At 42.2% G+C, this 25418-nt stretch overlaps 1 protein-coding gene across 5 annotated transcripts in view; it reads right to left on the bottom strand.

The window, feature by feature from the left end:
• LOC125446708 (CD276 antigen-like) overlaps nucleotides 1-25418 on the bottom strand; it is a 312391-nt gene that overhangs the window by 158288 nt on the left and 128685 nt on the right. For all 5 annotated transcript variants that reach the window (XM_059640089.1, XM_048520440.2, XM_048520439.2 and 2 more), the window contains 2 exons: nucleotides 19458-19799; nucleotides 17192-17488 (listed from right to left, as the gene is read on the bottom strand). In XM_059640089.1, the coding sequence (XP_059496072.1) occupies nucleotides 17192-17488; nucleotides 19458-19799 (639 nt within the window). The remainder of the gene's footprint in view (nucleotides 1-17191; nucleotides 17489-19457; nucleotides 19800-25418) is intronic.

Below are 25418 nucleotides of genomic sequence, written 5' to 3'. Positions count from 1 at the left end.
ACACTGTACAGCAATTTAGCAATGCCAATCCACCGAACCTGTACACCTGCGGACTGTGAAAGGAAACAAAAGCACCCAGAAGGAAACACACACACAGAGACAGAGAGAACATGCAAAATCCACACAGACAGTTGTCCGAGGATGGAATCGAACCCAACTTTCCTGGCACTGTGAGGCAGCAGTGCTAACCGCTGAGCTAACATGTCACCCTGAGGGAGCTCAGTAGTTTTGACTTTAAGTGTATCACCTCAAAGAGAGGACAACACTTGTATAAAATTTTCCAGAAAAGCATTTTCTGAAAGTGACGCCTTTTTTTTTTTGTTATGCTTACAACCCAAATAACCCAGAACAGGTCAAGGGGGAACATTCCTGCATTTTGAGTAGATGGAGAATTTTACCCTGCTCAGGGAGCAGCCATTACGATCAGTCTAAGAGTCATAAATTCATACAGCATGGAAACAGGCCTTTCAGCCCAATCAGTCTGTGCCAACCAGGTTTTCCCAACTAAACTGATCCCACTTGCCTGCATACAGCTCATTTCCTTCTAAACCTTTCCTGTCTGTGTCAAATTGATCTGCAACAATTTTCCAAAAGCTACACACAGAATGGCCTCTTTCCCGAACACACTGCACCTGTCTTTGGGGTAAAGGAGATGGACACTGGCTATTATACTAGCCCAAAACTGGAGCACTAAAAAGCTGTGGAAACTGTAGGAGACATTAAACTCATGTCATTCCCAAGCCGAAGAAATATTTTTACCTCAACCTATCAGAAGTATCTCTTTCAGATCTTGACTATTTCAACAGTGATGGCTATATTCTAAAAGCCGCAGCCAAAAATCAGAAGCAGAACACTAACTACTCGAGTTCCACGCACACTATTCTATGGTGCATGCATGATTCCCATTAAAGACTAAAATTTCAAAGCCACAATCTCTGCAAGGCTTCTTCAGGTGAAGAGAGTCATTAACTGTCACTGCCCTGAAATAAGCTAATTTATCACTCAAATAGCCTTCTCCAAAATTAGCAGCACATCAGATATCTAGAACCTGTGTAAAATTTACGATGGAGACATTGCAAAGATTAATGAATTGTGAGAACAGTCAGAGGCACAGTGCACAAGGGCAAACAAATGCATTGATAAAGGCACCTGTTTGTAGAGTGATATGGAGATGTTTGCCGTGATTACTGGAAATAAAGATAACTATTAATGAGAACTACATTTGATAACAGGTCCAAGTAAACTGCTGCACCAATGTTTGCATTTAATCATGGCAATCAGTTACGTTATTTGACTCAATACATTAGTGCATTCATCATCGGATTATAGACAAGAGTACTAACTAGGAGCATAAATCTATATATAACTTCACCCTGTCCTCAACCTATTCACTGCCGAGTCTTGAAGCTGAGATTGTGGAAAAGAAAGACTCCTAGTGAGTTGTGGAGGACAGAAAAGCAACAAAAAAAATCAGAAACATAGCAATTATATAAAAGATCCACATCCGTTTGAAGTCATACATCTCCTGTGCCCTCAAGCACAAACGGTTTCTTCAGCTCTTCAACTTGCCTCATGCCAAGATGGATGTGAGAAGTTGAGTTGCACACTAACATTTGAAAATAATATATAATCTTAGATGGTAAGGGTAGGGAAATGGGGTTAGAAGTGATGAGCCAAGTCGTACATTGAACACCAACACAGATAGAGCTAGTTACTTCCTTATGCAGGTTTTATGAATTTTTAAGCTCACTAATTGACATTAAATGCATTATCTGCACCAGACCACTGTCTTGCTGTGCTTGGTTATATTAAATTGATTTATAAGAAAATTTAATAATTCATATGGTTTAGGATTGTTTCGGAATATGTAACAAACTATGGCTCAGTGGTTAGCCAATGCCAGGGACCCAGACTCGATTCCACCCTCTGGCGGCTGTCTGTGTGGAGTTTGCACATTCCTCCTGCATCTGCGAGGCTTCCCACCAGGTGCTCCGGTTTCCTGCCACAGTCCAAAGACGTGCAGGTTCAGTGACAATTTAATATGGCCAATCCAAAGTGTCCAGGGAGGTGCAGGCTAGGTGGGTTAGCCATGGAAAATGCAGGGTTACAGGGATAAAGTAGGGGGGTCGGTCCGAGTGTGATGTTCTTTGAGGATCGGACCTTGCGGAGGATATAGATGAGCTTAAATGGCCTGTTTTCACATTGTAGGGATTCTGTTCTTTGAATTCTACGATTCCCAGTCTATGAATGAAGGTCATTCGTTCCATTTTAAGTCACCACAGCAGGTGGAGTCTCAATTCAACTAATGTGGGATTAGAATAGTCTGGTGGCTGATTCTGGCCAGCATGGATACAATAGGCCAAAGGGCCCTTTCCTGTGCTGCAGAACTCTATGGCCCTATAAAATCAATTCTCTAATTTATTTGAAAGTTTTCACTTCTAAAAATTTCAATCTATGAGAATTAGGTTCCTGATATACCTGTGCAAAGTGTGAATCCATACTCATTATCCAATTCTCAAAACAAAATGACAAATTTATTTTGTTCATCCTCATTAACTGTTTTGAATATTTGAAAAGATCACATTCTAGAAAGTTCCTTTCCGAATTTAACAAGGTCATGATTCCCAGTCTTTCCTCATAACCTGTATCAAATTCCTCAAATGTACAATATCAGCAGCCTGGATTTACATGGCCCTTTGCAATAAGTATGAGTCCCATAGTGTCTCAGAATAACACTAATATTTGAACAGTGAGGCACATTACGACAGTGTTACAATCATCACTGGATAAGCATAAACCAAAAAGTACCCAAGATTTATTGAAGAACCCTTTTCAGTCAGGGTCACTGGGCCTCAAACATTAACTCTGGTTTCCCTTCACAGATATGGACAGACCTGCCGAGCTTTTCCAGCAAGTTTTGTTTTTGTTTCTGATTTACAGCATTCTTTCGGCTTGTACACATTATCCTGAATTGCCTTGTACACGATCCATACAAAGTTAATTTCGCCATACAACAAAACCATATTTGACAAAGTCAATGACACGCACATCATTCCCGGCAGATGAAACACACCACAAGATGCCCCAAAGTTCTCCAACTCACCTGTTATCTCACCTTTTCACTCAGTCAATTTGGCTCTTGAATTACATTTACCTCCAAGCATATTCTATCTGAGGCTGCCAAACTTTGTTGTTACCTAAAATGCACACTCCTGTCGAGTTTTACAGGAGAACGAAAAGAAAGGATGTGATGGATTCCTGAGAGATTGTATAAAGCCATTTTAATACATCCAGTTACACTGTCTGGACAGCTCTGGCAGAACTGAAACAGGAGCAGTCAAACTGTCCGATTCCCTACCACCAGATATCTACGCTGTTTAGCTTTATTACACAACTCCTTGTAAATATGCTTGCTATGTTCTCTCTTCTGCAGCTCTCCTTTGTTCTTTATGGCAGGAAGTTTGTCTTCTCATGTGCGGGTCACCATCTCCCACTCCATCTCTCTTTTGTATTCCACTATAACATTTCTTTCTCAGCTTCCTCCCAGTCGGCACTGCATCCAGGTTACAGGTCTTCAGGACACCTGGACCGATATTTCTTATTAGCCAATGAAAATTATAATTGATCCCTTTATAACTGATGCAAACTCAAACTTTTCCTTTGCAAGCATTCTTCAATCCAATTTCAGATTCCACTGGCATTTCAAGGAAATTAAAAATGTCCCTTTACTGTACAGGTCCTGGGTCGAAGGTCACCACAAGGTTTGGTTAATGAAATAGATTTGAAGGCATATCTTAAAGGCGGGATGAGAATCAGAGAGGTGGCAAGTTTGAAACATCCTTTAGTCTTCAACTTAAAACCACCCGATGATCACCACAATAGCAGCAACTGGTGGTCAATGAGTAGATAGTAGCAGCGAGAGATTTGGGAGGTTTTAATTCAAATTAAATAAAGTTGGACTGACTATAATCTTGCGGAAATTAATGATACATTTTATTTACTTGATTCTTTGTTTACTATTCATTTCAATTGGAATTAAAATTGAATGTAGCCTTTTTGCTTTGAGTTAATGTTTTATGGTAGGCATAACACCATATTTAATGTTAGACATTTAATGCTTCCCACTCCTGCACTTTTAGTTGCTTCATACTGTGAATGGTAATTGCTCTAAACCAGAGACATCTCACACACAAAAACTGATGGAAGCTTGCAACAGCAGGCTAAGTGGTATATCCATCATGAAGTTTGAACTAATTATTAGCTTTGTTTATCCAACAGCCAAAAGCAAACAGTTCATGGTTCACCCCACATCATTAGTCAACAATACAGAGTGGAAGCAAATTCTGAATCCATCCCAGTTCTCTGTGGTCCCTAAGTGCAAAACCAACGCATTTTCCCCACAGTACCACCAGGGAAAAGTTGCAAACTCTCCCGGATTCTGTACAAGGACTGAAAACCAACCTCTTTGGCCGCACATTTGCCATTAGTTGTAACATCTTGATGTGACGCAGTGTTACATTTTGTCATAAAGCTCTAGCAAAGCTCCTTGTAATGTATCGCTATATTAATATCACTATACAAATGCAATCTCTAGCACGCAACCATGCCTGCTATATCTTGAGAAACAAACAGTCTCGCTTGACTTTTTAAGTTGGGATAGGTGAACTTGCTGCCACTACAGGGAGGGAATAGTAGGTAGATCCAATTTGTCTTGGACAAGAAAGGAATAGGTACACTGTCGCATAAACACGAGAGAGGAACTCCATAAGGAAGACGACAAATCATAAATCGTGTTTAAGTTCATTTATAATCTTGCAAGTACTTCATATTCATTCAAGTAATGTCGGCAAAGGTCAGCATTTATTATCGACTTCTAATGCCTCAAGCCCACTTTCCAGCCACTTCCTCATAACCACGATTCCCCTACTGGTCAAGAATCTATCTCAGCCTTAAATATAAACAAGGACTCAACATTCATAATTCTCTTTAGGAAGGATTTCCTCAGATTTTCAATCCTGAGAGAAGAAATTCCTCCTTATCTTTGTCTTAAATTGGGGCTTCCTTATTCTGAGACTATGGTTCTCAACTCTCTCAGGAGGGAAAATATCCTCTTAGCACTTAGCCTGTTAAGCCCTTTAATAATCCTGTACGTTTCAACTGATCATCACTCATTCTTCTAAATGATAAGAAGAGTCCCAGATATAACAGTATGGAGGAACACAATAGGCCAGGTAGCATCAGAACAGCAGCAAGGCTGACGTTTCGGGTTAGGACCCTTCTTCAGAAATCCTCTGATGCTGCCTAGCCTGCTGTGTTCCTCCAGGTCCACACAGTATTATCTCTGACTCCAGCATTGGCAGTTCTTACTGTATCTGAATGAGTAGCGCCCCCAACCTGTTTAACCTTTGCTCACAAGACACTCCCGCTTTTTCAGGGGATAATTCTAGTGAAACAAAAACAGAAAATTGCTGGAGAAATCCAACAGGTCTGGAGATAAAGCAGAGTTAATGTTTTAGGTCCAATGACCCTTCTTCAGAACTCATTCAGGTCCAGTGACCCTTCTTTATGGCCTCCTTCAGCTCTGCGAAATTCTAGAATTCATTGATTGTACAGCCAAGGTAAGCCATGAAAGTGGGAAGATGGGTTACTTTCTAATAAAGATTTTAATCGCTTCCTCAAGTAAGTTCATCATCATTACCTTAATTCAGTCTTGGGGAAGATGAGACAATCAAAACTGCTTTAATAGAGAGCTGAATGGGAAAATGTTCATGCTCATTTAAACCACGAGGAATAAATGATGACGTGAAACTCCCATTAAGGAGAGGTCATTAATGAACATACTAAAACTAATGTTGCACAATGTTTTCATTAAAATTTGGTGTCCTCTTCCTCAGAGGATTTCTAGATTTCTTCTCTCAGGATTGAGAGTCTGAGGAAATCCTTCCTAAAGGAGAATTATGAATGTTGAGTCCTTGTTATATTTAAGGCTGAGGTAGATTCTTGACCAGTAGGGGAGTCATAGTTGTGAGTAAGCAGCAGGAAAGTGGGCGTGATGCATCAGAAGTGGATAATAAATGCTGACCTTCACATTCATTCAAGGAATGTTGGCAAAGTACTTACAAGATTATAAATGAACTTAACACAATGACTTGTTATGATTTGTCTTCCAGCAGTGTCTACAAAGACAGCTGAGTCTAAGCACTATTCTCTTCTTATTCAAGGACTAACACAATAAACTTCAGGAGAAGTAGGCCATTCAGCCCATCATGTTTGTTCTGCCATCCAATGAAATCAAGGCTGATCTGATAACCTTCAACTCCACTTTCCTACCTCTCACCATTACTCTTACTGATTAAAAATCCATCCCAATCTTAAGTATCCTAAATGACCCAGCCTTGTCAGCACTCTCTGCTGAAGGATTCCACAGATTCACTACCCTCTCAGAGAATAAAATCGTCCTCATCCCTGCTTTAAACGTGCAACCCTTCACTTTGAGATCACACACGCCGGTCTAAGGTTCTCCCAAAAAAGGAAACATCCTAACTGCATTTACCTTGTCGAAGACCCTAGTAACCATATCTGTTTTAAGAAAGTCTTCCCCTATCATCTAACCGCTTCATAAGTGGAAACTCAACATCCCAAATGAGAAAATCCTTCAATGCCCAGGACCAACCTAGTGAAACTTACATGGGCTGCCTCTCATGCCAGCATATCGTCTATTAGATAAGGGAACCAAAATGGTTCATGGTAATCCAGCTGGGCATGATAACACTTTGCCTACTCAATTCCCTATGAAATAATGGTCACAGTCCATTTGCCTTCCTTATTGCTTGAAGTTAAATGCTAGGTTTTCATGACTCACGCAATGAACACTCAAATCCCTTGGTGCTGCAGCTTTCTACAGCCTCTTTCCATACAAATAACATTCAGTTCTTCTATTCTTCCTGCCAAAATGCAAAATCCCAATGTTATATACCAGCTGCCAAGTTGTTACCATTTCAGTTAACCTGTCTGTATCCCTCTGTAAACTGTGTCATCTTCAAACTTAGTGTTAGTACGTTCGTTTTCCTCATTCAAGCCACGCTGCATGGTAAACAACAGTGGGGTCAGCACTGGTCCCTATAGAACTCCACTAGTTATTTTTGTGGAAAAGCCCCTTCTATCCCAACTCTATTCTTTTAATTAACCAGTCCTCTATCCATGCAAAAACATTACCAACAACACCATCAGCTCTTATCGAATGAAGTGGCCTTAGTGTGGTTTACCTTATCAAATGGCTTCTGGAAGTCCAAAGATATTAAATCCACTGGTCTCCACTTTTATATATCCTACTTGTTACCTCCTCAAAAGAATTCTAATAAATTTATTCCCCAGGTTTATTTGAAAACACAAGCTTTAGGAGTCTCTCTCTCTCCCTCTCTCCTCCTTCAGGTGCTGAAGGAGCACTTGAAGGAGGAGAGTGACTGAAACAGCATGTGTTTTCTAATAAACCTGTTGGACTATAAACATTGTGTTGTGTGATTTTTGACTTTGTGCACCCCAGTCCAACTCCAGCATCCCCACGTAATAAATTTATTAGGTAAGTTTCCCCTTTAAGTACCCATGCTGACTCTGCTTGATTGTATTGTGTGTTTATAAGTGCCCTGCAATTACAGATCTAGTATTGGATTCTAACATTTTGCCAATGACAGATGTTAAGCAATCTGGTTACCACTTAATAATGTCCCTGCATTTTTGAATAAGGCCGTTACATTAACAGTTTTCAATCCTCTGGGACTTTCCCAGAATCTAAGGATTCTTGGAAGAACATAACCAGAACAGTCATTAATTCTGAAGCTTTTTTGTTCAAATTCTCAGGATGCAACCTTTCTAGTCCATGGCCTTTAGCTCCAGTAGCTTTCCTTGTATATTTTCCTAATAAAATTTCCTCTATTTATTGCTATACGCCCTTTTACCTAGCCCCTCGTTTACATCATGTCTGAATTATCACTGGTGTCTTCTACCACGAAGACTGATGCAAACTATTCATTCAAGTCCTCTTATCATTTCCTGGCTCCCAGTTATTATTTCCCAGCCTGACTGTCTATAGGGTCTGTTCATTTTGGCCTCACTTTTCAAATTTTATATTGAGTTAGACTATAGCTAGTTTACATTGATATTAAGAGGGAAAAGCTAAAACATTTTTTTAATCATCTTATGTCGGCTTGTATAACCTTCCGGTTTGTTACTAGTCTTGACCACGTTTTATGTTTCACTTTCAATTTGATATTATCCTTAAAACGAGCCAACATTCAAAGCCAAGAATCAATTCTACTTCCTGGCAACATCTGACAAATGTGGTTGGACATGTGGCTCTAGGATCACGCTCGTCAGCCACACAACAACCCACAAAACCCATGACCAGTGTAACAGAATTTCCTCGATGGATGATCTTATTCGTTGGTAAATGATTGCTGGCAATCCTTAAATGTCCCAGGTTCATAATCAAATATATCAGTGAGTGAGTGCCAACAATCCTAAAATTCCTTGGTTAACCAAGATTGGTTTATTCCCCTTCCTAAAGTCCTTCTTTCTCAATGGGCTATATCTTTGCTCTGAATCATAAACTATTTTCTTAACCATCTGCTTTCGTTCCTCGCTGTCTTGTCGACTAAACCCCTTTCCCAGCTAACTCTACCCTTATTTCCTATTTAATTACCGTTACTTGTATATGGCATAGTTGTTTTCAATGCAAGTTTCTCACTCTCAAACTTAATGCTGAAATATACAATGGTCTGATCTCTTGTCCTAGCCAGGGATCTTTTACTCCAAGATTATTATTAAACCAACCTCAATACTTTACAGTACTAGATCCAAAATTGCATGATCCCTGGTTGGATCCATGACACATTTTTCAGAATAGTTTCTTGGAGCACTTTCTATGAATCCTTCCAGAACCTTTTGTTCATTTGATATTCCTAATCAATGAGAAGATCAAAGTTACTTATGATTAATGCACTGCATTTTTTTTTTACATGCCCTATTTGTTTCTTGATTTATTCTCTGATGTACAAAACAGATGTTGGGGAGTTTACAGACTATTCTCAGCAGTATCTAGTCCTTTTGTTATACATCCTTATGGATTCTACAGCATCTGCTATAAGATCATTGCCAAGTCAAATTATCCACTCATACTTCTCAATAGCAGTAGTGAATCCATCTAGCTTTTTATTATTAATATCAAATACTGCTATTCATGGTAATAATTAATACAGCAGGGTCTGATTTACAGTCACATGCAGTAGGAACTAATCTATCCATGTGCTCATGAGTTTTCCAGAAAGTTGTCCCTAATCGAATATTCTGTTCTAACTCTGTTCACAGTGCTACTTACGCATATTAATGCGCAGCTCTGAAACATTATCACAAGGATGCTCCAGGGTCTTGAAGACTTTATATAATTAAATGGAGAGGGGCAGAGAAACCACTTCAAAGTGTTGGGCCTAGGAGGTTGAAGAGACTGCTAGCGATGGAGTGATTCAGATAGAGGAATGTCAAGGGGCAAATTTCACAGCAATCAGAACGATTGAAGACATTTTATCATCTGTATTTTCATGGTTTATCACAGTTCCCCTTTTTCAGAACAAGTCAAAACTGCACCAAGTCCCTGGGCGCTGTTCAACTTCCCTGCCATAGACTGTGGAATAAAGCACATTCACATATTTGAAACAAAAACAGAAATTGTTGGAAAATCTCAGTAGGTCTAGCAGCATCTGTGCTGCAGAGTTCCGAAGAAGGGTCACATTAACTCGGATTTCCCTCCACAGCTGCTGCCAGACCTGCTGAGATTTTCCAACAATTTCTGTTTTGGTTTCAGACTTCCAATTTCAGCAGTTCTTTCAGTTTTTTGGTATGTATTCACATTTCTGTCTGTTACAGCTTATGGAATCATATATATTGTTACTGTCACGTTAACACATTCTTTAAAACACTAATGGCAAAGTTATTTGGACATTCCTCATTTGAGCACACTGGGCTGATATTCATCTCATTCAGCTTGGACTGAAACAGAGTACAATGACAAACCCTTGGACAACTTATATTGATGAAATCATTGTCCGGTTTCGAAGGGAAGCATTAGAACATGGAAGGTTGCACAATCAACCCCCAATATGTGCCAGGGAATAGATGCACGAAAAGGGGTCTAAGACCTGGATCAACTGTGATGAGCAGCCGATTTCAAAAAGAAAAAAAAAAAATCACATTGAGTGAATCCAAATTTTTCTCAATTCCTTTTCCAGAAAAGTGCCCAAATGAGTTTCCGCTGGACAAACGTAAGAACTGGAAACAAGCAGACCACAACAAGAAAAATCAGCACACCCCCATAATGCCTCCTCCGTCTCGTTTCCCATTAAAATTGGCGTTTGACCATTTAGTGTTTGCAATAGGAAATGTGTGACCAAATGTTTACAATAACCCTTCTCATTACAAACATTGACAAACACAACTCAACAGGATAAACTGGACTATGGCACCAGGGGAAAACATGCAGTAGGAACTACTCTATCCATGCACTCATGTCAGTCTTCCAGAAAGTTGTTCCAAATCAAGAATTCTGTTCTAACTCTGTTCATGCTGTGCTACTTATGCATATTAATGCACAGTTCTGAGACATCATCACAAGGTTGCTCCAGGGTCTTGAAGACGTTACACTATTAAACAGAGAGGTGCAGAGAAAGAATTTCAAAATATAGGGCCTAGGAGTTTGCCCTGGATTCAATTTGCCTTAAAACTAAAAGGGCCTTCAATGTACTTTTGCCTACTCCTAACTCCTGGAAATCCATTCTCATTCTTTTTTTTAAAAAACCTCCCCCCTCCTCCCAGACAGCTCGCTTCAGTTTTAATAAATCCAAAGGCTGCATTCAGTGTCAAAAAAGAGATGCTGTAGCTTTTCATTTGCCAGTCCAACAGAGCAGAAAGTGAAAAAGGAAAGCCAGGCGTATCACTGACAAGTGAGATCAGCAATGCCATATCCTGAACTGTGCTCATACTGCCACACTTCATTCAATGTTAATATCTCACAACATATGCTTGCACAGGACAGCCTCAAAGCACCCGCTAAAGAGCTGTCAAGTCGCTGTTAACTCAAAGCAAGAACTTGCACTTATTCGTAAGTCAGTAGAATGTGGCCCTTCACAGGTTCTTGTCACTGCTGTAACGTAGGAAGTTGAGGTAGCCATTCTCCAAGGTTCCACACATAACAACATAATCATGGCCAGATCTTGCAGTTATTTTGTGACATTGGTTGATGGCAGTCACCAGGGGGAGAACATCCCCATTTCACTTTGGAATGGCACAATATGATATTTTGTATTCATGCTTCAGTTGGAATGCCTTTCCCTGGAAGGCGAAGTCCTCTGACAGTGCAGCATGCCTATCGCGGTGCACTGGAGCATCAGCCTAGATGCTTGCACTTGACTCAGTGGAACCCAAGACTTTGAGCCAGAGATGAGCGTGTTATCAACTCAGCCATGACTGATGACTGACATTATGTTCTTATGGGGGATAGGGCAAGTTCTCTTTCTAGGCTCTCTCAATAGGTCTTCGAGACCAAAATGCCAACATGCCCTTGTATCAAACAGGAAGAGGGAATGTATGAGAATTAGAAGAGTGGGCAGATATGGGCTCAGCTCTCATGCGATAACCATGTACACACCCATTTAAGATTGCTAAGGCTTTCAACTGGCAAAGCAATGTTATTACATTTAAAGGTGAGCAATTTTACTTCCTCCCTTCATTTTGCAGTCAGGCATTTTCGCAAAGATCACGAATCATTAAAGTGGATCCTGTAAAAATTAGGCCAGAGATCTGAAAGTCTTTGGAAGCTGTTATCTTGTCACAAAGTCACCCTTTATTTATACAAGGACAGTCCTTGACCATAGTGCTGCCTCATACAGGGTTAGGTATGAGAGTGCCAGTACCCCTTCCTGGTTCTGAGGGGAGGGTCACCAGACCTGAAATGTTAACTCAATCTTTTCATGTCATGCAGATCTCCCTGATTGGACCAAATTAACAGCCCCAATTGGGGAACTCATTCTACGATGTCCAGTTGGCTGACCTTATTACAAATCACCACAGGATCATATTTCTCTCATCAGATGCACTCAAATTTCAGCTTGTTTGGTATGTTAAGCAGAATGCAGCCACCACTCAAATCCAGTCTTTCCAATGATAAATAACAAAAGAAATACACACAAGTAGTCTGTAAGTTCTCATCTCATCATTTCACAAATGTAGGAGTTACGAACAGCCTGTGTGTTAAACTTCACGGTGGCTTGTTTGACAATTTCCTTCACCACCTCCTCACACACTTATGCTCGGCTGTGTAATCAGAAGCTTTGGCACAATGAAACATGCCAGAGAAACAGGAGGATTATGACTTCATAACGTGGAGGCTCTGAAAAACCTCGCTGACTCACTATAAATGCCATGACTGGGCCAGTTGTATTACTGCTAGAGCTACACGAGAACTGTGTGCATTTTGCAGCAAGTGGCTCACCTTTCGACTCCCAAAAGCCCTCCACAAATTACAAAGTGGATGGCCAGGGAGCAGTGGAATACTATTTCACTGGATCTCCAAAGCTCAGGGAGATAAATACAAGGAAAAAGCCAGCTTAAATGTAAGCACAGCCACTTTTTTGCAATATCCATCTCCTCCATCACTGATGTAAAGTGACTGCAACGCATTAGTCACAATCTGCCAAACTCTTCAGGTAATTTTAAGGGCGACAGAGGCAGAAACCCTCTTAACGTTTAAATATTTAAATGTGCCAAGCACACAACGTTATGGGCCAAATGCTCAAAAACGTGATTGGAATGATTATGGGCTTGTTTTTGGACTAGTGTGGCTTTGTTGGGCCCCTTTCTGTGCTGTAGACCTCTTAGGACACTTCACAAGCTTTCAGTGACCCCCATCTAAAAGATCAAGGGCAGCAACACCTGTTTCTCAAGCCTTCCTAGAGTAGATGCCCATAACTGGAGCAGCTGGGAGTAAATGTGTGTTTTATATTGGTTTACCATATCAGATGCGAGCAACTTTGAATGTTGGGAACTAATGCTGGGGGTGTGTGCTGCCTCTCCCATGCCAGATCTGTAATTTCTCAATATGCAAGGCTAGTTCACAATCAGCAGCATTCACTCAATGAAACCTGCTCTTCTAAGGAGGAAGAATTTCTGTTCCATCTGTTACTGGAGGAGGTATCTGTTACTTTAGTGGTATCATGCAGATAGCACTCAAGAAAACAAAAGCTTTTGCATGTTGACCACTGCTAATCAAAAGCAGGTCAGACAGAGGGAATCTTCCCACTGTGTTCACAATGTCAGTAACACATGATAACGAGCAAAGAAGTCCTACAGTTCTGTAAAAATAGACTTTTGAACATTTGCACAACAGCAAGATGCCAGTCTTCAGGGAAAATCTCAGTCAGTCAGCATGTGATGGCACATTACAATGATAACTAACTCCCACACAGCTACATCTTCAATCTCTATTGAAGTGCACACGGTTCTGGCTGGCAACCTTGCCAGAAAGATGTAGGACAATGGCATCTCTAATTGCATGTTTCAATGATCAGGCTGGAAATCTTCCCCTTCATCTCTAAGGCAACTTTCAGTGGGAGATAATGAGTTGAGCAGCTGTAACCTTCGCTGGTCACCCTCAAGGCAGTCACTTTGAATTATTAAGCTGAAACCTTCAAAATCCACGGCAAAGAAAACTGGTAATCTGGGTCATAAAAATGGATATGTTGCAGTTCAAAACAGTTGAGCTAACAACAGAACCAAAAAGTAACTTTCACACCAATGAACTTCATTGCAAAAAAAAAGAATGTCAGCAGTTGTTCAATGCTGAGCAACTTATTAACAAGAGTTTTATTTCAGTTGCTGCCTGACTTCTTGAGCATTTCCAGCATTTTCTGCTTTTGGAGTTATAGAATCCCTACACTGCAGAAAATAGCCAAGCGGCCCATCAGGTCTGCACCAACCCTCTGAAGACCATCCCACCCAGCCCCACCCCACCCTATCCCTGCATTTTCCAATAGGTAATTCACTTAGCCTGAACATGGACAGTTTAGCATGGACAATCCACATAACCTGCACAACTTTGGACTGCAGGAGCTAACAGAAGCACCAGGAGGAAACCCACACGAACATGGGAGAACATGCAAACTCCACAAAGGTTGCAGTCAAACCCAGATCTCTGGCACTGCGAGGTAGCAATGCTATCCATTCAGCCACTCTTTTGCTTTAACTTTTACTTTCATTTCGGCATTCTGAACTCCATCAGTCAAGTATCAGCAAAAATTTTGAACTGTGATGGATTCGCATCTCTGTAATTGAATCTTACAACTGTAACAGGGTGCAAGTGACAACGACACGGGGGAATGCTATCTGTTCCCAAAGTTTAGCTCCAACCCTTCCACAACGAAAGCTAATCAAATGAGGCAGAAAGGTTCTTTGCTCACGTTTAAAGCAATATCTTCCATGATTGAAAGACAGATGGTATGAAAACACTGAAGGTGGGTAAGTCACGTTGGAGTTTTATGGCCTCTTCTAGGTACCAGGGGTGGTTTCCTACAGGACTAAGCTTTGATTCCTTGGGTACTCTTGCGCATTTCATTCTTGGAATCCAATACGACAGTGTGGCCGACAACTCTTAAAACCCATTCTCACTGCCCTCTGCACATGCTGATTGACCGGTAGACCTCAGGAGTGATGGGGGGGGGGGGGGCGGTGGCATGGTTATCATGCCTTATTTCTTTCGACTATGTATGGGATCCAGAGAAAATCCAATCAGAGTGTTCGTCCCATGTTCAAGTGCTCTTTAGATTCCTATATGTATATGGGGAGACAGTGCTGTAATGGGAATAAAAGTGAACCAGCAGTCCAGACAGAGGTTGTGGGGACTCAAGTTTGAATCAATTTGAAATCCATTCATTCGTAAGCTGAATCGATAAATCAAAAATTTGTAACTGAAAGCCAGTCTGAGTGATGTCCATAAAGCTATTGACTGCTACAAAAACCCATCTGGTTCACTAACGTTCTTTAAGGAAGGAAATTTACCATCCTTACCTGGTGTGGCCTATATGTGACTCCAGACCCACAGCAAGGCATTTGGAGATGAGCAACCTATGTTTGTCTTGCCAGTGGTAGCCACATCTTATAAATAAAACACATATCTTCACTTCTTTGGTGGTTGGACCCCATGTTTATTGGCAAATAACAACAAGCTGAAATGAACCTTCAACTGAAAGGTGACTTTTGGGACAGGTTTGGTAAAACTTGATTTTGAATGAAGGCTTATCACAATGCAAATGTGAATATATCACTGTCAGCTTCATTTATTTAATATTTGCTAAGTCAATGACATTTAATGTCAGAGAGGTCATGCACTTAACCAATAATGAGCACTTATACAGCCTTGTCCTCCTAACTTAAGGACAAGATAAATGATGGACAACTGAACCTGAAGGTTAAATCTATCAATCCTTCAAATTAACATTAAACTGACAAGGTCAGAACAAACACACTGCAAAGCAATCCTGTTATTTAACTGTTTTAAATAAGGCTTTAAATCCCTTCTTTGTTCTAATCTAACTCGAACAAAGACCCAGTTCAATTACTTTTAATGGAAAAGCTAAATGTTATTTTCAGAATTCAATTAATTGAAGAGAATCACATTTCTCAACAAACATTGAGCTGTTTGTATAATTTCTTTTGTGACAGATTACTGGTTAAAAGTTTCCAATTGTTAAATCTGCCTTAATTTAACAGTATTCAGTTGCAAAATCTCTTCAGTCATTGACTCAAATGCACAAGAAAGACTTGAGATGAGGGGTTTATTCTGAATTGTAAAGATATCCACCTTTATCATTCAATACAGAATAATACAGCATTGGGGGTCATTGAGCAGTCCATGCCTACGTTGGCTCTTCTGTCCAGCTACATAATTGGTCTCACTCCCTTGTCATTACACCATTACATTCCAAAGTTTCCCTTCCAAATATTCCATTTCAGAAGCTGTATTAAATCTGCTCCCATTACCCCCACCCTGCTTTCAGGCAGGGAATTTCCAGATCACATCAACTCAGTCCACAAAAAAAAACGATCTAAAAACTGGTGTGGTCCAGTTACCAGCTTGTCCAGTTCTGGTCGCCTGGTTATAGAAAGGGTATTATTTGCTGGAGAGGGTTCAAAAGAGATTTACCAGGATGTTGCCAGGTATGAAAGGTTCAATTTATATAAAGACAGGCTGGGACTTATAAAATAATGACAGGTATAGATAGAATTAATGGTTGTTGTCTTTTCCCTGGGATGGGGGATTTCAAGACCAGTGGGTATATTTTTTTTTTTGAGGAGAGAGGAGAGAGATTTTTTTAAAAATCCACGATAGGTAATTTTCTTTTACACAGAGGGTAGTTCATGTGTGGAATGAACTTCCTGAGGAAGTGGTGGATGTGGGTACAATTACAACACTTATTTGTATAAGTACATGAATAGGAAACGTTTGGAGGGATAGGGTCAGGAGCAGGCAGGTGAAACTAGTTTAGTTTGGGATTAGGTTCAGCATGGATTGGTTGGACCAAAGGGACTGTTGCCATGCTGTATGACAGCATAACTCTACGACTTGCCAGTCAGACAGCTCCTCCTTATTAACCCCATCTACAGTAAATTGCTCCAGCTCCATTATAGGAGATCCAACAGATTAGCCTTCACAGAAGTTAAACAAAACTGTAACCAGCTGTCAATGAAAAACAGGTGTGATTTGAAGAGATAATATTAGTTAATCTCACTCACCCAGGTACTGCAAGGCTTCTGTCACAGTGTCATCACTTTCCATGTTCGTAATGGGCTTAAATGGCTACAAAATTGGAAACAGTGTATGTTCCCCCACTCCCCCCGCTAAAAAGAAAAGAAAATTGCCCATCAAAATTTCTAAACATGTTTTCCCGATATCCTATTGTGATGTGGAGTGATTTTCAGCTGGTTCACTGCAGAGCAGAATGAATGAACAGATGTTTCAGACACTTCAGAAGTCCTTTGAGGCAGTTCACAGTAATTGGAATGAACGCTGTGCAAATTGTGCTGTTACAATGCTCTATTCTATTTTGCAGGCCTCACATCGGCAAGTCGGTAACAACAATGTGCGACTGACCTGTAATGGTTGCCAAGGCTTGGGTCTCCTCATTCAGCAGCTCATTCCTCACCATGCAACTGTACGTGCTGTTGGGCTCCAGTATCACCCTGATCACACTGCGGACGTCAAACAGACCCTGCTCATTGGCCACCTGCGAAGTGGTGACATTCTCAGTGATGTTGCTCCCTTTCCCATCATGCCACTGCACTGTGGCTTGGGGGTAACCTCCAGAAGAGTGGCAAGTAATGGCCACCTCATCGCCAGGCTTGAGATTCTTGTTAGGTTCCAAATGCAAGTTGGGTTTGGAGTAAGAAGCTGAAATGACAGAAGTACAACTAAAGCAAATACTCTCAACCAATCAACGTGTTTCACTCCAAAAGAACATTACAACTTCGTCAATATCTCTGCAGCCATTTGGTCAGTTAGCTTTCCCAAGTCCTGACAAGCCCAAAGATCACTATGTAATTTTCATACCATTTCGATCTCGGTTTTGCTAACTTTGACGTTTCACTTAACAAAACAAAAACAAGAATTCCACATTTCAAAATCTGGCACTGTTGAACACTGGTTAACAAAGTGTGGGGCTGGATGAACACAGCAGGCCAAGCAGCATCTTAGGAGCACAAGAGCTGATGTTTCGGGCCTACGCCCCTCATCAGAAATGAAGGGGGGTCTAGGCCCGAAACATCAGCTCTTGTGGTCCTAAGATGCTGCTTGGCCTGCTGTGTTCATCCAGCCCCGCACTTCGTTATTGTGGATTCTCCAGCATCTGCAGTTCCCATTATCTCCGATCGCTGTTGAAAACTGCTGTGTTAATGAGTGCAAAACAAATAGTTACAAAGACATACGGCTGACGAGGAGTTGTAGGACTGTGGGAGTTGGATTACGCCATTTGGACTTAAGGCTGCTTTGCCATTCAATAAAGTCATGGTTGACCTCGTTGTGATCTAAACTCCACATTACTGTCAGCCCCCTTTACATTTGGCATGTGATTTTATGCCCACATTCATGCATTTGGCTCAAAGATAGCCAGGTCTATAAGACAGAAAATGCTTTCAGGCTTAGGCCTCTTTACAACATTGTTTATTACAGTTCAGACTATACATAAAACAATATTGGTAATCAGAAATATATCAAACTCTACTCTTTCTGTTACCATCTTGGAATACTATTCCATAAATTCTATCACCTCATTTGAGCTGGTCTACTTCATGATTCCCTCTACAGTCCTTACTTGATATCACTCTAACTAATTCTGCCCACAATGTGCTATCTATGCTGAGTGAGGGAGCAGCTCCATGACGTCAGCCCAACTCTGCACCAGGTTCCTACTGAAATGGTGATGCATTGGTTTTAATTTTCTGAAACCTCCTTGATTCAGGGATGACCCCATTGGATTGGAAGATGATGGATGCAACTCCTTTAATCAGAAAAGTAGATGGAGGCAGAAAGCAGGAAATGACAAGCCAAATGACTGTCATAGAGACATGTTAAAAGCAATTATCAATGAAGTTAATAGGAGGACACTCGGATAAGTTCAAGGTAATCAGGCAGAGTCACCATTGTTTTGTGAAAGGGAAATCACGCTAACAATCTATTGTAAAAATATTACATAATTTGGATAAAGAGGAACTGGTAGATGCACTATATTTAGATTTCTAGCAGGCATTTACTACGTTACCACATCAAAGGCTATTGCAGAAAATGAAAGCTCATTGTGTATTGGGTACTAGGTTGTCAAGGATAGAAAGTTAACTGGCTAACAGGACGCAACAAGGACACATACACAGGTCTTCCAGAGGCTTCACAAAATGTCAGAGATGTACTACAGACATTGGAGCTGGGACCCCAACTAGCTACAAATTTATAAACAATTAGATGTTGGGACAGAGGGTAATGTTGCCAAACGTGCTGATGACAAAGATATGCAGGAAAGCAGGTGCAAAGTGGACAGAATGAGGATGTAAAAAGTTACAGATAAGTAAGTAGTTGAAGAGCTGGAAAAGGAAGTACAATGTGGAAAAAAATGCGAATTTGTCCATTTTGGTGTGTAGAACACAAAACAAAAAATTATGCTGGGAGATTGCAGAGCTTAGATACAGAGGGATTTGGGTGTCCTTGTGCATGAACCGCAAAATGTTACACGCAGCAATTAGGAAGAATAATAAAATATTATTATTTATCATAAGTGAATTATATGTAGTTAAGTAGGGAGCATATGCTTCAGTGTAAGTAATATAAGACTGGGAGCCACTGCTCTGGGCACAATCTCACGTCCTCATACCAGCCAGTCGGAGCATGATGGAAGCACTCTGGTGACTTTTAATTCTCACAAAGCAGGTGAAGCTGCCCTCGTCCTCAATCCGGACATGCCTCAACAGCAAAGAAGCATTCCCCTTTTCCAGCTCTTCAGTGAACAGAGCTGTCCTGTTCGCAAAGCTGTCTGCCAGCTGGTCCTGCTGGATCGGGTAGTTGCGCACCATCTTCCGAGTCTCTGTAAGCTGCCAAATGACAGTGAGGTCGCCCAAGGAAAAGGTGGCATTGGTGATGAAGGAGCAGTTCAGGGTGATATCTTTCCCAAAGATGGCAACGACAGGAACTTCTGGTACTTGGATCTTGAAGACCCCTGGGAATGTAAAAAAAAAACAAAATGAGAATTCTGTCAGACTTTGCATGCACACACATTTAAAGGATTAGTGGGAGAAAGGGAAGAAGAGAGATATTGATTTTTAAGAGCCCCATTTAGATTTTTTTTTAAAATTCACTCACAGGGTGAAGGCACCGCTGGCAAGACCAATATGTGCCCATCCTAGAGGCCTGTTAAGAGTCAACCACATTGCTATGGATCCAGGGAGTCATATGTAATCCAGACCAGGTAAGGATGCCAGTTCCCTTCTGTAAAGTGAACCAGATGTGGTTTTCTCAACAATTGACAGTGGATTCATGATCATCAGACTCATAACTCTAGATTTCTTTTAATTGAATTCAAATTCCATGATCTGCCACGGCGGGATGTGAACCAGGTCCCCGGATCATGATCTGGGTCTTTGGATTAATCAGTGATAATTCTTAAAAAGCCATGGACTCCACCTTTAAACATTAGAATAAGCAGACAAAATCATGGCCAAACAGGTGGTACGTAAATAAAAACAAAGAACTGCAGCTGCAGGAAATTAGAGATCAAGAAAAGGAAATTGCTGGGAGAAACTTAGCAGGTCTGGCAGCATCTGTATAGAGATAAATCAGAGTTAATGTTAATGGCAGTAGGGGTGAAGGCTCATTTAGAGCATAAACAACACACATGTAGCTTTCGTCTGTGCTGTCAATTCTTTTAATGACCACTATTATGTCATCTTAATTATAACTGTTCCTTAACTCACCATATCCCACAACTGGCAATTCCAAAGAGAAGATATGAATAATTAAATAAATAGCTCATTATTAATTTAGTCAGTCAGCCATCCATAGTGGCTGAAAGTGGGCAAATGGTTTTTTAGTTTCCACACAATTCGAACAAATCATTTCTTTTAATCCACCCATACCCCTCCTCCTCCTCCTCTCCATTTCCATGGACAACAGTGATCTGTCCGACTTTCTAGAGTGGCAGGATAGTGGATTGTTAGGGAGATTATCTATCGCCACTCTGTGACCCCTGCCTGCTCCCTTGGCACCAACATGTGAGGCTTCCTCTCTGCTCATTATATTTCAGTCCCTCCTGATTACCTTATTTTAAGAGTTCTCAAGCTCACCTTTATCCTCCCAATCTCCAACCAGCAAGAACAGCAACAACAGCTTACACAAGTTACAAGAAACTAGATCACAATTTTGTTTTCTATTTAAAAGCAACGTTGGCTAAGGTACATTTTCCACAGGATACATTCCTGTAACAGAAAAGGGCCTCTTGTTCTTACTGGTAGACAAATGTTTGGCCCTTTGAGAGCACAGGAACACGGAGTAAGTGCTCCCTCCTGGGAGTTGGCAAGAGGGGGCAATATTTGGGTGACTTAGCACTGGAGATAAACTCATCCATTTCGTGCTACCTCACGAACTAAGTGGTAGGCAGGAAGATCCATGGGCAACTTCGTCAACTTGTCAAGAGTGGGAAAGATCCTTATGTGGTCAATTAATGGCCACACAAGAACCTTGACTCACCATCTCCATCTGGGGCAATCAGAGGCACAGATGGCTGGTAAGGGGGTGGCTTTAAACAATAGACTCCAGTGGCAAGAAGGTCTTGCCTAGTGGGCTTTAGGACACAGAAGGCATTAGCCTTCCATTGGACGGCCAGCTGTATCAAGGCCAACGAGAGGGAAAGACACTCACCATCGCTCACCTAGTAGCTCTTGGATATTGTTACTGACAGACGATTGGGTGAATGATCTCTCCAGTTGGGTGTCACATGAGTGGTTTCATTACAAGATCTCCCACAAACTTGGGGAAAATTCAGACATTTAACCCTTCCAGTTTCTCACAGTTCTTGAATTTGATTAGGGCTTTGGTACTGCAATCCTTAATGCTACCACGTGGCAAAAAAAGACAGTCTGAGATATTGGCAGTGCAACGATAGCTTGTTACTCCAACACTAAATGCCCACCGAGATGCACTCCAAACTGTTCACAATGAGGTTGAGTTTGAAATGCACAGAATCACAATCTTCAACTGGCACCATCCCTCACTTCTTCTTTCACTACGTTGACCAGTGCTATAACATGTATTTGGTTGGGACACACAGTGGTGGTACCCAATCCCTAAAAACTGCACTAAAGTGCTATTGTCGCCGAGGGACGCGAGGTCAGGCGATTAGCTCATCATAAGTGTTTTCTGCGAAATATAAGGGGCACAGATCATTTCGGGACTTTTATTGAACATTATTCTACCCACATGCACCGCGCATATACATATCATAACAATTGAGACTTCCTGCCATAGTTGTTGTAACCAGGTCTCCGATCGAAATTTTGGAGATGCCGAGCCTCTGGAGAATGTTTGCGCTTTTGTCGTAGATGAGTCCACGGCATGATATTATCACCGGAGTTTGCTTGATTGTTGAGATCCTGTGGCCAGTCGCTGTCAAATATCTAAGAGTTGCGGTTACAACTTCATCACTTCCATATTTCGCGATCTTCATCTTCCATGACTCTTCCAGTCGTGATTCCAGTGGCACCGCAACATCGCAGATATAAGCAGTCTCACCCTCCATCATAATGATGTCTGGTTTGCAGAACGAGACTCTCAATGGTATTCTCGGCTCCATAATTACCTCCACATCCTTCAATCGCCGCATCTGACGTACAAGTTGTTTCATTACACGATTATGTCGTGCACAGCGCGCGTCATGAGTTATCTCACAGCTCTGCAATATATGATGGAGAGTCTCCGGACTGCCACAGTTCCCACGGCATTTACAGTCACCCTGGGCACGAGCTCCCCGAGATCTTCGAACTTTCGTCGAAAGCGAGCCTGTTCTTAATTGAGTTGCTCTTATGAAGAGTCTCGGGAACATCCTCTCATTATTCTGCAACCATCTATGGGATACTTGATCTACCCTCACACCCTGTAAGATCTTGCAATCCGCGTGGGACACTAGACGTTTCTTCCATTCTTCTTTAACCTCTTCTACTGTGGAAACCTCCACTCCTCCAACCTTGCCCGGTCTAATCATCTCTCTACATACTGGCTGGAAGGATCTCAGTGTCACTAACGCCCGGATCCAGGGTATGTCCTTGGCCAAGAGACGCTCCATTCGCCTCCCCTTCTCAATCGGGATTATTGATGAAAGTGATGAAATCCCGAGTCCCCCATCTCTTAGGGAAGAATGTATAAACCCAATGGGGGCATCCTTCGGGAGACGAAGCCAAGTTCTAACTGACTGTCTGATTTGCCGATCTAGAGCCTTTAAGGTATTCCTATGGGCCTCACCCAAAGTAAGGGTATATTTCATCTTCGGTATCAAATAGGAACGGACGATTTCCACCCTTTGCTGTGGTTTCAAGGGGGCCCGAGTAACCTCCCGAAGCATATCACTGAGAATCTTCTTGTGTGGTATTGGCGCTCGTCCCTTCCAGTTTAACTGGATTCCAAGATATTTGATCTGGTCAGTTGGACCCATTGATGGAATGTCCATACCCTGTACCTTGATATTCATTTCTTTGACAGCTACCTTTTTGTTCTTTTTCGAACCAACGATCGAGAGAGTTCTTGATTTTCCCGGATTGATCGTCATTCCGGCCATATCCAAAGATGTTGACAGCTTGGATAATTTTTCCCGCAACCGTTGTTCGTTCTCAGCCATCACCATCAGATCGTCTGCGTAGGCAACCACATCCACCTTCTCTCCCACAAATTGGTAACCTATGCTGCGGTCGGCCAATTCGATCACCTCATCCATTGCCATAATGAATAGCAACGGAGATAGCGGATCCCCTTGCCTCACCCCTCTACCAGCTCTTATCGTAGAGCTACCCAAAAGGGCTTCTGCCTCTTCAAGGCCACTCTTCAACAGAGTCACCAGTGGGGGAGGTGCTCCGAATCCCGCCGCCGATCTGAGAATCGTATCATGGGCGACCAGATCAAATGCTTTCGAGAGATCGACGAAAGCACAAGATAGATTGTCGAATCTTGCTCGGGCTTCACGCAATATTGCCGATACCAACTGTGTAGCTTCGTATGTACCGTCCGTTCGTAAGAAACCGAATTGAAATGATGGCAAATTCAAACAGTTCATCCATCTCTCAGCCAGGATCTTATGAAGGACCCGGAGCACCACCGACGTTACATTTATCGGCCTCAAGTTTGAGGGATGTTCGATTTTTCCCTCTGACTTCGGGACCAATGTTATCCGGGAAACGCGAAGCCTCTTCGGGACATACTCCAGAGCGATAATAATGTTGAAATATGCAGCCCACACATTTACGTCTGCTGCTGCCATCTGCTCGGCTGATATCCTATCAACACCTGGTGCTGTACCCTTAGAAGCCGTTATGGCTTTCTTCACATCCTCTACCTCACATGGAGCGACTAAATCCCAACGTTCTTCCAGGATTTTCCGAATCGGCCTGTCATCCTTTTTGGGCTCGCGTGACAAGAGACCCTCCCAATACTGAAATGTACCTTCAGGCCAGCCCTTACCAGCAGCGACCATGTCCCGCCACTCCCCACGGAGGATAGTCTTAACAATGTCTCCCCTCCGTTTTGCCCAGTGAGCTTGGACATGTGCATACTCCTTTCGTCGTCGCTGCTTGGCATTCAATCTTCGAGTCGTTTCTGCTGTTACACGAACCTTTGATGGAATCCATTTCGCCTGCAAATATTCCTCGGCATGTTCATCCAGTATTTTTCTAGCCTCTGTCAACGAACACTCCCCTTGGATGACCCGCTCGATCAATCGCCGTAGTAGAAGGCATCCAAACTCCTCCATGTGAGCATCTCGGAGCTGTTGGCTAGCCGCTAACAATAAGCAATTACGCCAACCCTCACACGTTACTGAAGGATGTTTCTCGTGAGATTCCGTGCGGGCTTCTCGAGTGTCTCCTCTTTCCGGGGTTACACCAGGTGTCATCACCGTTAGAGGTTGTTCTTGTTCCGTCGTATCCCGTTCTCGAATGGTAAGCTCCGGGTCCTGTAGCGCCACAGTGGCTACTCCATAGTCCCAGGGTTCTGCTGCCTTTAATTCCTCACCCGATGGTGTGACGGAGATTTGCCGTCCCTCTATTGTGTCCGAAGGCACATCCACCATCGGGGTCCGTTCTCCCACCTCCGGCCAACCAATGGATCTCAGTCTAGCGCGCACCGCCTCTGAGGACCGTCCTAATTGCTCAGCCAGGGCTTGGTAGACAACCTTCTTATCCATCCCAGGCCTCCAGTGGGTGGCAGTATAATCTCTTATACGCTCATCCTCGTAAGGCTCCCATCTTCTCTTCACCACTTTCATACCTTCTAATTTCCTCTGGTTGTCTACTTCCGCATGTTGTCGACGCTGATGCTGGGAAAGTCCGATCTTTGTACCAAAGGCGGCTTGACATATGTCGCACTTCCAGATCGGCACGGCTCTGGTCTCACCCTCTGCAAAGTGCATCCTTCTGTGTCCACTAAGTCCAGATCTAGATCTGTACTCCTTACCACAATGTTCGCAGACAAACATCGCGGTCCCTCTTTGACTGCTGTGTGCCGAGGCAGTGGCCTCGGGCATATCTATGTCTTGTTGTGACGTAGCACAGCAGCGGGACGTCTTGGGGGGGGAGCTAAC

This window comes from Stegostoma tigrinum, chromosome 36 (assembly GCF_030684315.1).
Source record: "Stegostoma tigrinum isolate sSteTig4 chromosome 36, sSteTig4.hap1, whole genome shotgun sequence".
Taxonomy (NCBI): Eukaryota; Metazoa; Chordata; class Chondrichthyes; order Orectolobiformes; family Stegostomatidae; genus Stegostoma; species Stegostoma tigrinum.
The sequence above is the reverse complement of the archived record's forward strand: the minus strand, read 5'-3'. Positions and strand labels throughout refer to the sequence as shown.